The sequence below is a fragment of the Dromiciops gliroides genome, chromosome 1, assembly GCF_019393635.1.
Source record: "Dromiciops gliroides isolate mDroGli1 chromosome 1, mDroGli1.pri, whole genome shotgun sequence".
In the NCBI taxonomy this organism is placed as follows: domain Eukaryota; kingdom Metazoa; phylum Chordata; class Mammalia; order Microbiotheria; family Microbiotheriidae; genus Dromiciops; species Dromiciops gliroides.
In genome coordinates this window covers 668,849,103-668,861,978 of record NC_057861.1, presented here as the reverse complement: position 1 = coordinate 668,861,978, position 12,876 = coordinate 668,849,103, and the positions used below count along the sequence as shown (strand labels likewise).

General features: G+C 48.5%; 1 protein-coding gene across 1 annotated transcript in view; it reads left to right on the top strand.

Annotated features, from left to right (window-relative positions):
• NBEAL2 (neurobeachin like 2) overlaps nt 1-12,876 on the top strand; it is a 95,959-nt gene that overhangs the window by 36,956 nt on the left and 46,127 nt on the right. The window contains 11 exon segments of the mRNA XM_043976596.1: nt 1,306-1,792; nt 1,795-1,918; nt 2,942-3,074; nt 4,335-4,447; nt 6,337-6,683; nt 8,260-8,342; nt 9,136-9,145; nt 9,148-9,214; nt 9,216-9,225; nt 9,996-10,167; nt 11,557-11,690. Of these exon segments, the coding sequence (XP_043832531.1) occupies nt 1,306-1,792; nt 1,795-1,918; nt 2,942-3,074; nt 4,335-4,447; nt 6,337-6,683; nt 8,260-8,342; nt 9,136-9,145; nt 9,148-9,214; nt 9,216-9,225; nt 9,996-10,167; nt 11,557-11,690 (1,680 nt within the window).

The window sequence follows — 12,876 nt, the reverse complement described above, 5'->3', positions numbered from 1 at the left end:
GGATAGACTATCCACTAGAATGCCTTTTCACTTCAAGGCTCAGGAGTCCTCTTCTAAATGAAGGCTTTTCTTATTTCCCCTAGCTGTCCATATCTTCCCATCTCCCCCTCCACCAGAAAAAAAAAAAAAAGATCTCATATCGATCTGTTGTATGTTTGGTATATATACAACAAATCAATACAAGATAATTTTTAAAAATTAATATATGCACATGTTTCTCCTGGCTAGAGTGCAAACTTCGTGCTGGGACTTTTTTTTTTTTGGTCTCTGTATCCTCAGGGTCTAGCACAGTGCCTAATAAGCAAACAAAACTTCTCTCCCCTCCTTCTCACCCATCGCTTCCACAATCACACTCATGGCTCAAGGGACACATACCCATGCTAGGGAAAAATCTCAATTACATGTGATCTCCACAGTCACTCAACTGTCTTCTTTTTCTACTGTGTCCCTCACTTCCTCTTCTAACACCATGGGGTTCTGTAGCTCTCTGTATGTCACTGTGTTGAGGGCTAGCTTCCAAAGAGCAGGCATGCTTCTCCATCTCTCCCTTTGTGTGTGTACTGGGTGCCAGTAACATCGGAGAAGGAGAGAGGCTGGTGCCTCTGTCAGGGCCATTGCCTACCTTCCCAGCTCAGAGGCTCTGCCTATCTTACAATGTTAACAGGTACCCCCAAGCTCTAATTTTGTGACCGATCTGACTTTGTGACTAATTAACTTTTTTTTTTTTTTGCGGGGCAATGAGGGTTAAGTGACTTGCCCAGGGTCACACAGCTAGTACGTGTCAAGTGTCTGAGATCGGATTTGAACTCAGGTCCTCCTGAATCCAGGGCTGATGTTTTTCCACTATGCCACCTAGCTGCCCCCGAGACTAATTAACATCTTGTTCCTTATGCCTCCCTCAGATGCTGGAAGAATTGTGACACTCTTCTTAAAGGGCTGATGACATGCCCCTCTTTTATAATGTTGTTCTCCAAATTAATCAAGTAGAACACACTGAAATTCCAACCTTCCTTCCCCCCCTCCCCCTCAAAGTGGCTTAGCTGCTTCCCAAGACTGGCGTGAGGATCGGAGACAAACAAGTCAGAAGCATTGAATGCCATTGCTGGGAAGGACCTTATAGACTCTGAACCCCAGCCTCGTCTTTCTACGGATGAGGATGCTAAAGCCCAGAGGAATGAGCTGCCCCAAATCATAGTCAATCTGCGGCAGATGGAGGTTTTAAGTCTGGATCTTTGGGCTCCAAGGCCGCAGTGTCTTTTCCTCTCTACTGTGCTGGGATTAACGTTTTTTCCCCTCCCCTGACAGGCCGTGGAGGGTGACCACAATGCCTCCCCGCCCCTCCCCATTCGGAATGAGCAGCCTCTGCTGATTCTGGCCCAGTGGCTTCCTGTTCTGTCCTCTGGTGACCTCCAGGTGTACCTTTCGGAGAGGCTCCGGCTCCTGTGTGACGGGGGCCCTCTCAGCCGCACCACCTGTGTGAAAGCCGGCCTGGTAAGCTGCCTGTTGGAAGCCCTGGGGACAGAGCTGGCTCTGAAGCGCCAGGCTGCAGAGCAGGTCCTGGAACTCCTGCAAGCCCTGGGGGGCGTCTCCCTGCGTCCAGCGGAGCTCAGGTGCCTTTTCCGCCTGCTCTGGACAGAGCCGGGCAAGGCTGCCCATCCCTACACGGCTGCTGTGATCCGGGCCCTGTCAGGAATGGCCCGTCAGAAAGGGCCAGAGCGGGCCCTACGCTACTTCGACCTGACACCCAGCATGGCAGGCATTATGGTGCCTTCTATTCAGAGGTGGCCGGGGCCGCCTTCTCCTTCCATGCCTGGCTCTGCCTTCACCAGGAGCCGCCCACCTCCAGCGTCCAAAGGGGAGGGTGTGCCACCTTCCACCCTGCTGGGCCCTCACAGCTCAAGAGAAAGCAGCTCTACAGGTAAGGGGGGAGTTGGTGGCATGTGACTGGTTGGCAGTGATCTGTTCCCCATGAGAGGGTGTGGGGAGGAGGAAGAGGAAGAAGAGGAGGAAGGTGCTTTTAGGACTTAGGGAAGGCTCAGAGGATCAGGGCTGGACAAAAGCAATCTAGAACCACACTAAATGTGGAATCTTGAGATTATTTATTTATTTATTTATATTATTATTTTTTGTGTGCATGAGGCAATTGGGGTTAAGTGACTTGCCCAGGGTCACATAGCTAATAAATATCAAGTGTCTGAGTGCAAATTTGAACTCGGGTCCTCCTGAATCCAGAACCAGTGCTCTATCCACTGCGCCACCTAGCTGCCCCTGAGATAGTTTATAAAATATTTCCTAAAATTTAGAGCTGGAAGAAATCTCAGAGGTTATATAGTCTGGCCCCTTCCACAGAGAGGGAAACAATCCCAGAGAGAAGTGACTTGCCCAAGGCCACCCAAGCAGGAAATAACAGAGATGGGATTCCAATCGCCATCCTTTGCCTCCAAGTCCAGAGCTCTTTCCTCTAACAGTATCAAGTCATAGCACCCGAATTTGTGTCCCTGATGCTACTTACTACATGTGTAACTTTGAGTAAATCCCTTCTACTCTGTGGGCCTCAGTTTTTCCCTTTGGAAAATAAGAGCCTTGGATTAAATGATCCCTGTGGTCCCTTGCAGCTACAATTCCCATGTTCCTTTGACAGCTGGGCCAGATTGTCTTCTTTTGTCTCTGTAGTTTCCCCAATGCTAAACACAGTGCCCTACACTTAGGAGGCATATAATAAGTGTTTGTTGAATCAGGTTCGGGGTGGTAGGTAGGGGTATATTATTATGTGTTTGGGTGGCATGTGGGCTAGTGGATGGTGAACGGGAGGGCATTGGCACCATTGCCTTGAGAAACCAATACCCCAAGGCACCGTGTCCATAGGGGGCCACCCTCCCCTGCCTACTGTGTCCGGGAAGGGAAGGTGACATAGCCCATGGTGGGGCTCTACCTGCCCCAGCTTTTCACACCCAGTGGTACAGGGCTTTGAGGCCTTCTTCACACCTGCCGGCATACTGGTGGTAGCTGTATGTACCAGGAAGGAGTATATGACAGTGTCCGCTGCCTGAGTTCCCCTTCAACGACTCTGCCCTGTGTGAGCAGGGGTACCCTGGGAGGTGAGAAGGTCCAGTTTATGTCCTAGGCACTTCTACCACCCCCAGCCTACCCTTCTCTCTGCCCCTTCCTTTCTGCCTTCTCTCTACTTCCTGCAACCCGTCTCTGTAAGTAGTCTTGATTTAGCAGGGTAAACTACTCAAGGAAAAATTGGGAATCCTAATGTGGGAGAGTGGAAAGAGCCCCAGTCTTGAAGTCAGTGTGCCTGAGTTTAGATTCTGACACTCAAACCAGCTCTGTGACCTTTACAAGTCACCTTGTGGAATCTGAATTCTGTTTATTCTTCTGTAAAACAGAGATGTTACTATTTGCCTTTCTAACTTTGAGGGGTTGTAGTGAGAAAAACATTCTTAAAACTTTAAAGAACTACGTAAAAGTGATCTGTTATATAATAGTCATAGACTGTCAATGCTGAAGGGCCCTTAGAGGTGAGATCATTGGGCTCTATGTTTACCCAATAGAATGTAACCTCATTGAGAGCAGGGCTGTCTTCTGTTTTGTCCCTGTGTCCCTGACACGTAGTAAATGCTTAACAATTGCCTGCATTGAGTTGAATTGCATTTGCTGCCTACCAGGTTATCTTAACCTTTCTGGGCCTCAGTTTCCTTCTTTGTTAGATGGAAGGTAAGAAGCTAGATAATTTCCATGGCCCTCTCCAGCTCTAAATTCGACAGCACTTTTTTGTTTGCTTTGGGCAGGGCAATGAGGGTTAAGTGACTTGCCCAGGGTCACACAGCTAGTAAGTGTCAAGTATCTGAGGCTGAATTTGAACTCAGGTCCTCCTGAATCCAGGGCCGGTGCTTTATCCATTGCACCGCCTAGCTGCCCCCAATTCGACAGCATTTTAATCCAAACCTGTCATTTTGTAAATAAGTCACAGGGAAGAAAAGAGACAAATGTTGTACAGGACTAGGAAGCCAGGTTGCTTGATTGCTGCCAGTGACCTTTCCTCTGCTATAATGACTTCAGTTCCCAGCTGTATACTAGGTTCTGTGGGGAATATGATCAAAGATAACATAGGGCCTCCCCACCTTGGAAAAGCCTAGTCTGCTGAGGAAGATGCTGTGACCATCACACCTCCCTTTTCAGATGGGAGAGAGAAAGGCCCAGGGACAGGACCCAAGGCATCCTGGCAGGGTTGGGGCCTCGGTAGAGTCAGGAGTCGCAGCCCAGCCCCCAAAACCTCCTGCTTCCCCAAAGCAGCATGAGGAATCTGATGTAAAGGGTTCTCCTTTCAGCACAGTGTTGCCATCATCCATGTTCCTTGGACGCCGACCCTTCCAGCCAAAAACTTGCTGTACATCTATGCGATGGGCAGCTACTGAAGACAGCCCCAGCTCCGCTGCCCTTCCCATCAATGAGGTGAGCGCTGGGTTGGGGGGGCAAATGGACCATGCACGCCTTCTCAGCCCCTTCTTTTTTTTTTCTTTTCGGTGAGGCAATTGGGGTTAAGTGACTTGCCCCAGGGTCACAGAGCCTAGTAAGTGTCCAAGTGGCTGAGGCCGGATTTGAACTCAGGTCCTCCTGACGCCAGGGCTGGTGCTTTAATCCACTGCGCCATCTAGCTGCCTGGCCCTTTCTTTTAATGAATCATGAAGCAGGTGCCCTTTTGAACTTTCAAAGAGTGAAGGGCATGGGAGGAGATGGTGAAGAGGAAAGGACAGATCTTTTCTCTAGCAAGCAGTCTATCTTTGTGTTCAGAGACTCTACGTCTACCCAGAAGGTCATGCTATTTTCAGATAATCCAAGACATTTCAACTTCTAACATGGTAAATATTTAGAGATATAAGCCACAAAAAAGCTCTTTAGGGTCCTCAATAATTTTTAGGAGTGTAAAAGGCTCCAACACCAAAGCGTTTGAGAACGGCGGCTGTCGTCCAACCACTTCTGCAATTAAAAAAAAAAAAAAAAGAACACAAAAAAATTCTGAACTTATCAAACACCAAATAAAATGAGCTTTGCTATATTCATAGTAGAAACAGAAAAAAGAGAATTATAGATAAAATTATGCGTCTCTATTATGCATGGCTTGCTTTTCTTTTTAAGTATATAAGGAATTCAAAATGTCAGTATATAATAAATTTAGCATGTCAGCCACTCATTTTTAGCGAGAAGGAAAGCTGAGGCCCATAGAGGCTCTTGGATTCAGAATTACACTGCCTATACCCTGTGCCACATAGGCAGTGGCCAAAGCAAGGTCCAAGGGGTGTCCCTTCCCTCCTGTTGTGGGGGCAGGGTGGGAGTTCCCTGGGGTCCGAAGATATCTGCAGACCCCTTTGCCTTCCCCATTGCTGACCCTAGTATTCCTGATTCTACAGGCAGCCACCCACCCTCCATTACCTAGACACTGCAGCCATTGCCAGGGGATATCCCAGCAGAATTCCTCATGCCTGTCCTCCTTTATAGACAGAAGTAGCATGATATAGTTTACAAGGTCTTCAACTTTTTGGTTTCAGGACCCTTTTATACTTGACACTTTTTTTTCTTTCTTTTTTTTTTGTGGGGCATTGAGGGTTAAGTGACTTGCCCAAGGTCACACAGCCAGTAAGTGTCAAGTGTCTGAGGCCAGATTTGAACTCAGGTCCTCCTGAATCCAGGGCCTATGCTTTATCCACCAAATCATTATGATTTGAAAATCAAAAGTTTTGTAGGAAAATTTGAAATATACATATAATACTAAAACCTCCTTTTCAAATCTAAAGTCATTCTGTTAGTATAAAGACAATTAAATGTGTTAAGGATAACTGTTCAATATGTGACCCAGTTTGTTATATTTAGAGCTTGTAGAATCATAGAAGTCAGAACTGAAAGCAGCCCAGAAATATGTGTGTGTGTGTGTGTGTGTGTGTGTGTGTGCGCGCGCACGCGCCTGTGTATGTGCATGGGGATACATTTTTTAATCTGTATTTTTAAATTTCTAAAATCAGAAATAAATCTGAAGGGGAAAAAAGTTTTTTTCTCTCCAGTTTTCCCTTTGATTTTCTTTTGTTGGTTAGTATGTTATAGTAGGAAAAGTACAGAATTTGGAATCAGAGAACATGAGCTCAAATTCCAGCTCTGTTACCTGTTAGCTGTGTGTCCGTGGGCAAGTCACTTCTACTTTGTGGACGTCAGTTTCCTCCTCTGTAAAATAAGATAATCAAAGGTCCTTTTCGGTTCTAAAGCCATGATCCTGGGAACCTGAGGTGGGGTAGGGTCTGTGATCTCTGATGTCTTCTCTCTCCTTGTTTTTCTCTGTCTTCTTTCGTAGTCCTTCTCTTCCTGTTGCATCGGCTTGGCTGGCCAGCGAACCACTACAACCACCACAGGCCCACCCGTCTTCCCTGGTCCAGCTTACCCGCCGCAGCTGCCATTCTCTGCCCACCCATCCCTCTCTCGATCTCAGTCCTTCCCCGCCAGCATGTCCTCTTGGGGGCCCAGTACCAATATGGCGGGGCCCTCACGGGAGGGCGGAGTGAGCACCACTCTGGCAGGGAGCCAGGACACCGAGTGGGGCAGCCCTACCTCTCTGGAAGGCCAGCTGGGTTCTGTTGTCATCTTCCATGAAGTCCTCCAGCCAGCACACATCAGAACCCTTTTTAACTTGGGTATGTAATTCTCATGCCCCTCGGGCTTGGTGAGAGGGAGAGAGGGTTGAAGGTAAGGGCACCTTTCCATGCCATGTTCAAACCCAAGGGTCTCCCCCTTCTTGGGGAGAGGGGAGGGAGGAGGCAGTTCTGTTCCATACCAGCCCCCAGCCCAAGCTATCCAATTAGATCACAGCAAAATGAGTTGGAGGCTAGAGGCCTGGCTCCTGGTTGGTTGAAAAGGGTTTCTTATGTCACACATTCAATACAAATTTATTCAGCATAGTCTATATGCTGGGTGTCATAGAATGGGGAAGGAAGAAAAAGGGGAGGAGGTCATAGAGATGAAGGAAACATAATCCTTGCCTTAGTCTACTTGGGAAGTGAGGCAGGATGTGTTTATCATCATGGAAACTTCAGAAACAGTTAATCAATGAATGACAGTTACCAATTTTCAATTTGATTCCAACATTGATTAAGTGCCTACTGTGTGTAAAGTCCCATTCTTGATTACTGGGAATAAAAAGACATTCCGTGCCTTCAGGTACATAAACAGAGGAGGTGTATACCAAATAGACACAGGGTGATTTAGAGGGGAAAGGGAAAGTGTGATCAGCGAACCTTCTTTGAGGAGCTCTAAACTATACTGACCTTGGTTGAGATGAGTCTTAAGGACATGAGGCCTTCTAAGAAGCGGAAGTGAGAAGGAGCGCATTCCAGTGTGGGAGATAGGAACTGTGGGACTGTGTATGAGGAAGAGGAAGGGGAGCTTGGCTAGCCCATAGTGTACAGGAAGGGGAAGAATGTCGGAAAGAATAATGTGTATAGAAATATAATATAAAGTATAATGTATACATAAAGAAAAAGGTTGGAAAGATAGGTCATGGTTATGAAGGGTTTTAAATGCTAAGCAGAGAAAAAAAGTCCTTTTTAATGTCACCAATAGGAGTTTATCTTTGCTTTTATAGCAATAGGGAGCCACTGGAGTTTATTGAGTAGGGGAGTGATGTGGGCACAGCTACGCTGAAAATCACTTTGTAATAGATTACACAAAGTGCTGCACTGGGTGTCAGAAAGACTTGGGTTTGAATTTTGCATTTGACTCCAGTGGTATGACCCTAAGTGAGTCACTTACTTAATTTTCCTAAGCCTCAACTTTCCTCATCTGTAAAATGGGGACAATAATGCCTGTAGTGCCTCCCTTTTCAAGGTTGTTGTGTGGCTCAGATCACACACACACACACACACACACACACACACACACACACACACACCACTGTCTGCCAGAGTCTTTGAGCTTTACCATATTCAAAAGTGTCCCCACCACCACCAGTTGCACCCCTCTCTCTCACAGACTGTCCCAGCTCCATTTCATGGTAGAGCTGGCTATGGGTAGAACAAGACTGAAGGACAGGACAGGCAGGCACCAGATCCACAGCGCAGGGGTGGGGGCGGGGAGGGAGGCTCAAGAGAATAGGCCCCTCACCCCAGTGGAGGTAGCCCAGATGTGTGAAGTGGGGGAGGGGTAATTTGACATCAGCCCATCCTCTTCATCCGAGGATGGGGTGAAGGCCTGACACTTTTTTCTCTTCTCTAGGGCCCAATGAGACATCTCCCTTCAAGCCAGAAGGGGAGCTGCAGGAGCTCAGCAACAAGATGCTTCTCCACTATACACCCCAGGTCCAGCCCTGCCACACCCTGCCCCCTCCTCCATCTCTGTCCTCTCTGCCCCGCTTCTGTCCTTCTTATTTCATCCTCGGCCTTGAAACTCCCTCTCCCCATCCCCTGTTCTGTTCTTCTCTCCCCTTCCCCCATCTCCCACCTTGTTCCTCACAGATGTTCTGTGTTTTCCATCCCCCACCCACCTGCTGTTCTCTTTTTATCCCTAGCCATCCCACCTTCCACCTCCCACCTCCTCTGCCCCTTACACATCCCCACCACCTGCACCTTTCTCCTCTCTCTCCCTGGGTGACCTCGTTCCTCTTTCTTATAGCCCTGCCCTGAACCTCTCCTCCTCATTTCCCACAACCTGGCCCCAATCTGCCACCCTTTGCACATCTTCTGCTCCATAGCTGCCTCCTATCTTCCATCTCCTTCATTGCCCGCTGTCTTCATTCTTATACCCGGGCAGAGCAGGAGGGCTAGAATGGACGTGAGGAAGGATTTCTCTGGAGGGGGGTTTTTGGCCCACACAGAAGCCAGGCAGCCTGAGCTCGCCCAGCCTCAGGTCCTGCCTTTAGTCCCCCCCCCCTTCCTGTTTGCCCCCAGGGTGGTTTCCAGTCTCTCTTCCTGATTTCCAAGGGAGAGCCTATCAATGGAGCCCTAGGTTCTCCCCACCCCCAAATGGGTCCTAGCTTGGGGAAGAGAAGGTTCTAGCAATGGGGTGGGACCATAGGGACCACCTTCCCTTTTCATTCCCTCCCACTGTGCCAGGTCAGTAGCCCTGAGGGCTCACTTTTCCTCCTTCACTCAGGCCTGTAAGAATAAATCTGTCTGGACCTGTCTCCTAGCCATGGGCTAGATGGGCGCTTGACAGGCCACAAAGTGTGAACGGGATGTGAAGGTATGTGACCGGACCGAACGTGACTGCTCTCATCAGGACTGCCCTGTGGGTGGACAAGGGAGGAGATGGCCAGACCCCAGGCCTTAGGGAGGGGCAGAGGCCTTGTGATTCCTGGTTCCTGGGTGCCGATACCTTAGATGCCAAAGAAGGGCAGGCAGGGCTTGTGGGCAAGGAGGTGATTGGAGGCTGCCCTGGGTCTGCAGGCCAGGCCGTAAGACATGTCAGAGCAGCGAGAGGCCAGTTGTAGGTTTCCTTCAATACTGTTGTGTTTTAAAAATCCTGTTTTATTCTGTATTCTTTTCTGTTATGTTCTATCTATCCTTCCAGTCCATTCTGCTCCATTGCCTTCTGTACTGTCTTATTCTCCCTCCTATTCATTTAACCTCATGCTGCTCCATCCTGGTCTTCTCTGTATAGTCCCAGGCACCTTATGCTCTAGAGACTGGAGAGATGAGGCTTCACTGTGTGTATAGGACGCACTGTCTAATGAAGCACCAGCCTGTGTGATTGAGGCTAACTGTGGACAGGGGGAGACCTTTGTGGCCTAGGAGTGGGAGAGAACCCTTCCTTTTAAAGGAACTAGGACTGTGTAAATGGGCCCTGAAAGATGGGAATCGTGTTTGGAGAGTAAAAGGAGGGAGGGGGGTGGAGTAGGTGAAGAGCCCAAGCAGACCTTGGCGCTGGGGGACTGCAGGGTCCTGGTGGGCAAAGGGGGGTGTCCGTGACCCTCATAAGCCTGACCTCCTGATCCTTACCCTGTTATTCCCTAGGATGTGGTGAACTGCGTGGGAGGGATGGGAGTTCTGTTGCCCCTCCTAGAACAGGTGGGTTCCCAGCCCCAGGAAGCTGAGGGACCTGCTGAAACCCATGACCTAGTGGGCCCGGAGCTGACTTCCTCCCACAATGCCCAGGGTCTGCTTATCCCCCTGGGTAAGTCCTCAGGTGAGCCTCTCCTCTCTTCCGAAGAGCCTGGGCCCTTCCTCGGAGGGCCCCTCGCTCTCCTGGATCTGGCTTCTCTCGATGAACCCTTTTCGGTTTGGGGGGGGGCGGTCTGACCCTCTCCCACTGCCCCCTGGTTCAGCTTCCTCCTCTGTACTAAAACCTCTTCCAACTCCACGTCCCATGAGTGATCACAGTCGAGGGAGTGTGATGGAGTAGGGAGATTTCCAGATTTGGGGTCAAAGGATCTGGGTTTGAATCCCAACTCTTGCTTTTTAAGGGTCCTTCAACAAATTACCTTCTCTTTCTGGGCCTCAGTGTTCTCATCTGTAAAATGAAGAAGTTGGACTAAATCAGGGGCACTTAACCTTTTTTTGTGTCCTGGACCCCTTTGGCAGTCTGAGGGAGCCTGGGAACTCCCTCTCAGAATCTTTTTTTCCACCCCCCCCCTTTTTTTTTTTGCAAGTCAATGAGGTTTAAGTGACTTGCCCAGGGTCACACAGCTAATAAGTGTGTCAAGTGTCTGAGGCCGGATTTCAGCTCAGGTCCTCCTGACTCCAGGGCCAGTGCTTTATCCACTGAGCCACCTAGCTGCCCCCTCTCAGAATCTTTTTTTTTCCCAGTGGTTAATATACTATTAATTTATTTTAATATCAACAGCTGGGAATGTGACAGCTGGAAAGTATTTTACAAATAATATAGTCTAGGCCCCTTATTTTACAGATTCAGAAACTGATGCCTCTTGGAATCTTTTTAAAATATATATTTAGGGTTATGATAGAAAACAATCAGTTGTTTTTGTTTTTGTTTTGTTTTTTGTGGGGCAATGAGGGTTAAGTGACTTGCCCAGGGTCACACAGCTAGTAAGTGTCAAGTGTGTGAGGCCGCATTTGAACTCAGGTACTCCTGAATCCAGGGCCAGTGCTCTATCCACTGTGCCACCTAGCTGCCCCAACCAATCAGTTTTTAAAAACAAGTTCACAGACCCCAGGTTAATAACACCTGGACTGTATGGTCTATAAGATCTCTTCTAGAACCAAATCAGTGAAAAGAACATGACTTATTAGCTTTGTGACCTTGGGCAAGTCATTTAACTTTTCTGAGCCTCAGTTTCCCCAATGAAAAAGTTTAGATTGGATGATATCGTCTGACAAGGCTCAGCAGCTTCTCCATTCTCAGGCTCTCATCCCACCCATCCAGCTGGGACCTCCTGAGGTCCACAGTGGGACTCCCCAGTGATAGGTTCTCCTCCTCCATCCCTATGTGACTCTTCCCCTCCCCCTCCCCCACCATGTCACCTCCCCCAGATCCCATCACCAGCCCCATCCTGCTGCCCTCTCTGCCTTCCCTCCCTCTGACCCCCGCTTCCTCTTCGCCTCCCCTCCACCCAAGAGAGCCGAGTAGAACGAAATGGTGTAGCTGCTTTCTTGCTCATGGTGAAGAACTTTCTCCGAGGACACGTGGTGAATCAGGAGAGCTTGATGCAGTGCCACGGGCCAGCCATCATTGGGGCATTACTACAGAAGGTGAGGGCTCTCTCAGGAGGGGGGGAGGCAGGGCAAGGGAAAAGGTGTGTCCCTGCTGGTGAGATGGCCTAGCTGGCCAATGTGCTCTGAGCTGGGACTTGGCAGCTCATTCCCTCATTTCCATTTAGGGTGTAGTGAACATACTGGGTCGTGTCATAGCTCTCTTTGTTTTGGTTTTTTTTTGGTTTGGTTTGGTTTTGGTTTTTTTAGTGAGGCAATTGGGGTTAAGTGACTTGCCCAGGGTCACACAGCTAGTAAGTGTTAAGTGTCTGAGGCCAGGTTTGAACTCAGCTACTCCTGAATCCAGGGCCGGTGCTCTATCCACTGCGCCACCTAGCTGCCCCGTGGTTTGTTTTTTTTTTTGGTGGGGCAATGAGGGTTAAGTGACTTGCCCAGGGTCACACAGCTAGTAAGTGTCAAGTGTCTGAGGCCAGATTTGAACTCAGGTCCTCCTGAATGCAGGGCAGGTGCTTTATCCACTGCACCACCTAGCTGCCCCCATAGCTCTCTTGATGATTTGATGACTTCCCATTTCTGAGCCTTGGTTTTCTCATATGGCAAATGGGGTAGTGACATCTGATCTGTCTGCATCCTAGAGTTTTTCAAGGATAAAAATGCTTTGTAAACTAAAGCACCCTGCCAATGGAAGGGGTTGTTGTTACCATCCGCATCATAGGCTCATCACAGAGTTTAGAACTGTAGTGGATCTGAATGATCATTCTGGTCCTCTCCCCAGTTGCAGTTCACAGTTGACAAATTGAGGCCAAGAAAGATCAGGTAAATGATTTGTGAGCTGAGGTTATGGGTGACTGAGGGGTAGTGAGGTGCTGTGGAAAGCGTAATTGCCTTGGAGTAAGGAAACTTGGGTTTAAGTTCTCATAATGACCCTGAAACAATTGCCCTCTCTGAGATTCTGTTTGTTCAATTATCAAACGAGGCAGTAGGCCTAGAACAGGGACTTTTAACTTTTTTTGTGTCCTGGGTCTTTCTGGCAGCCTAGAAGCATGTGGTCCCCTTATCAGAATACTTTTAAATGCATCAGATAAAGTGTATAGAATTACAAAGGAAACTCAACTATTTTGAAATACATTTATCAAAATAATTGTTTTAAAGGCCATCGATCCCAGGTTAAGAAGTCCTGGACTAGATGTCCCAGATAAGGTTCCCGCCTGCTCCAATGTACTGG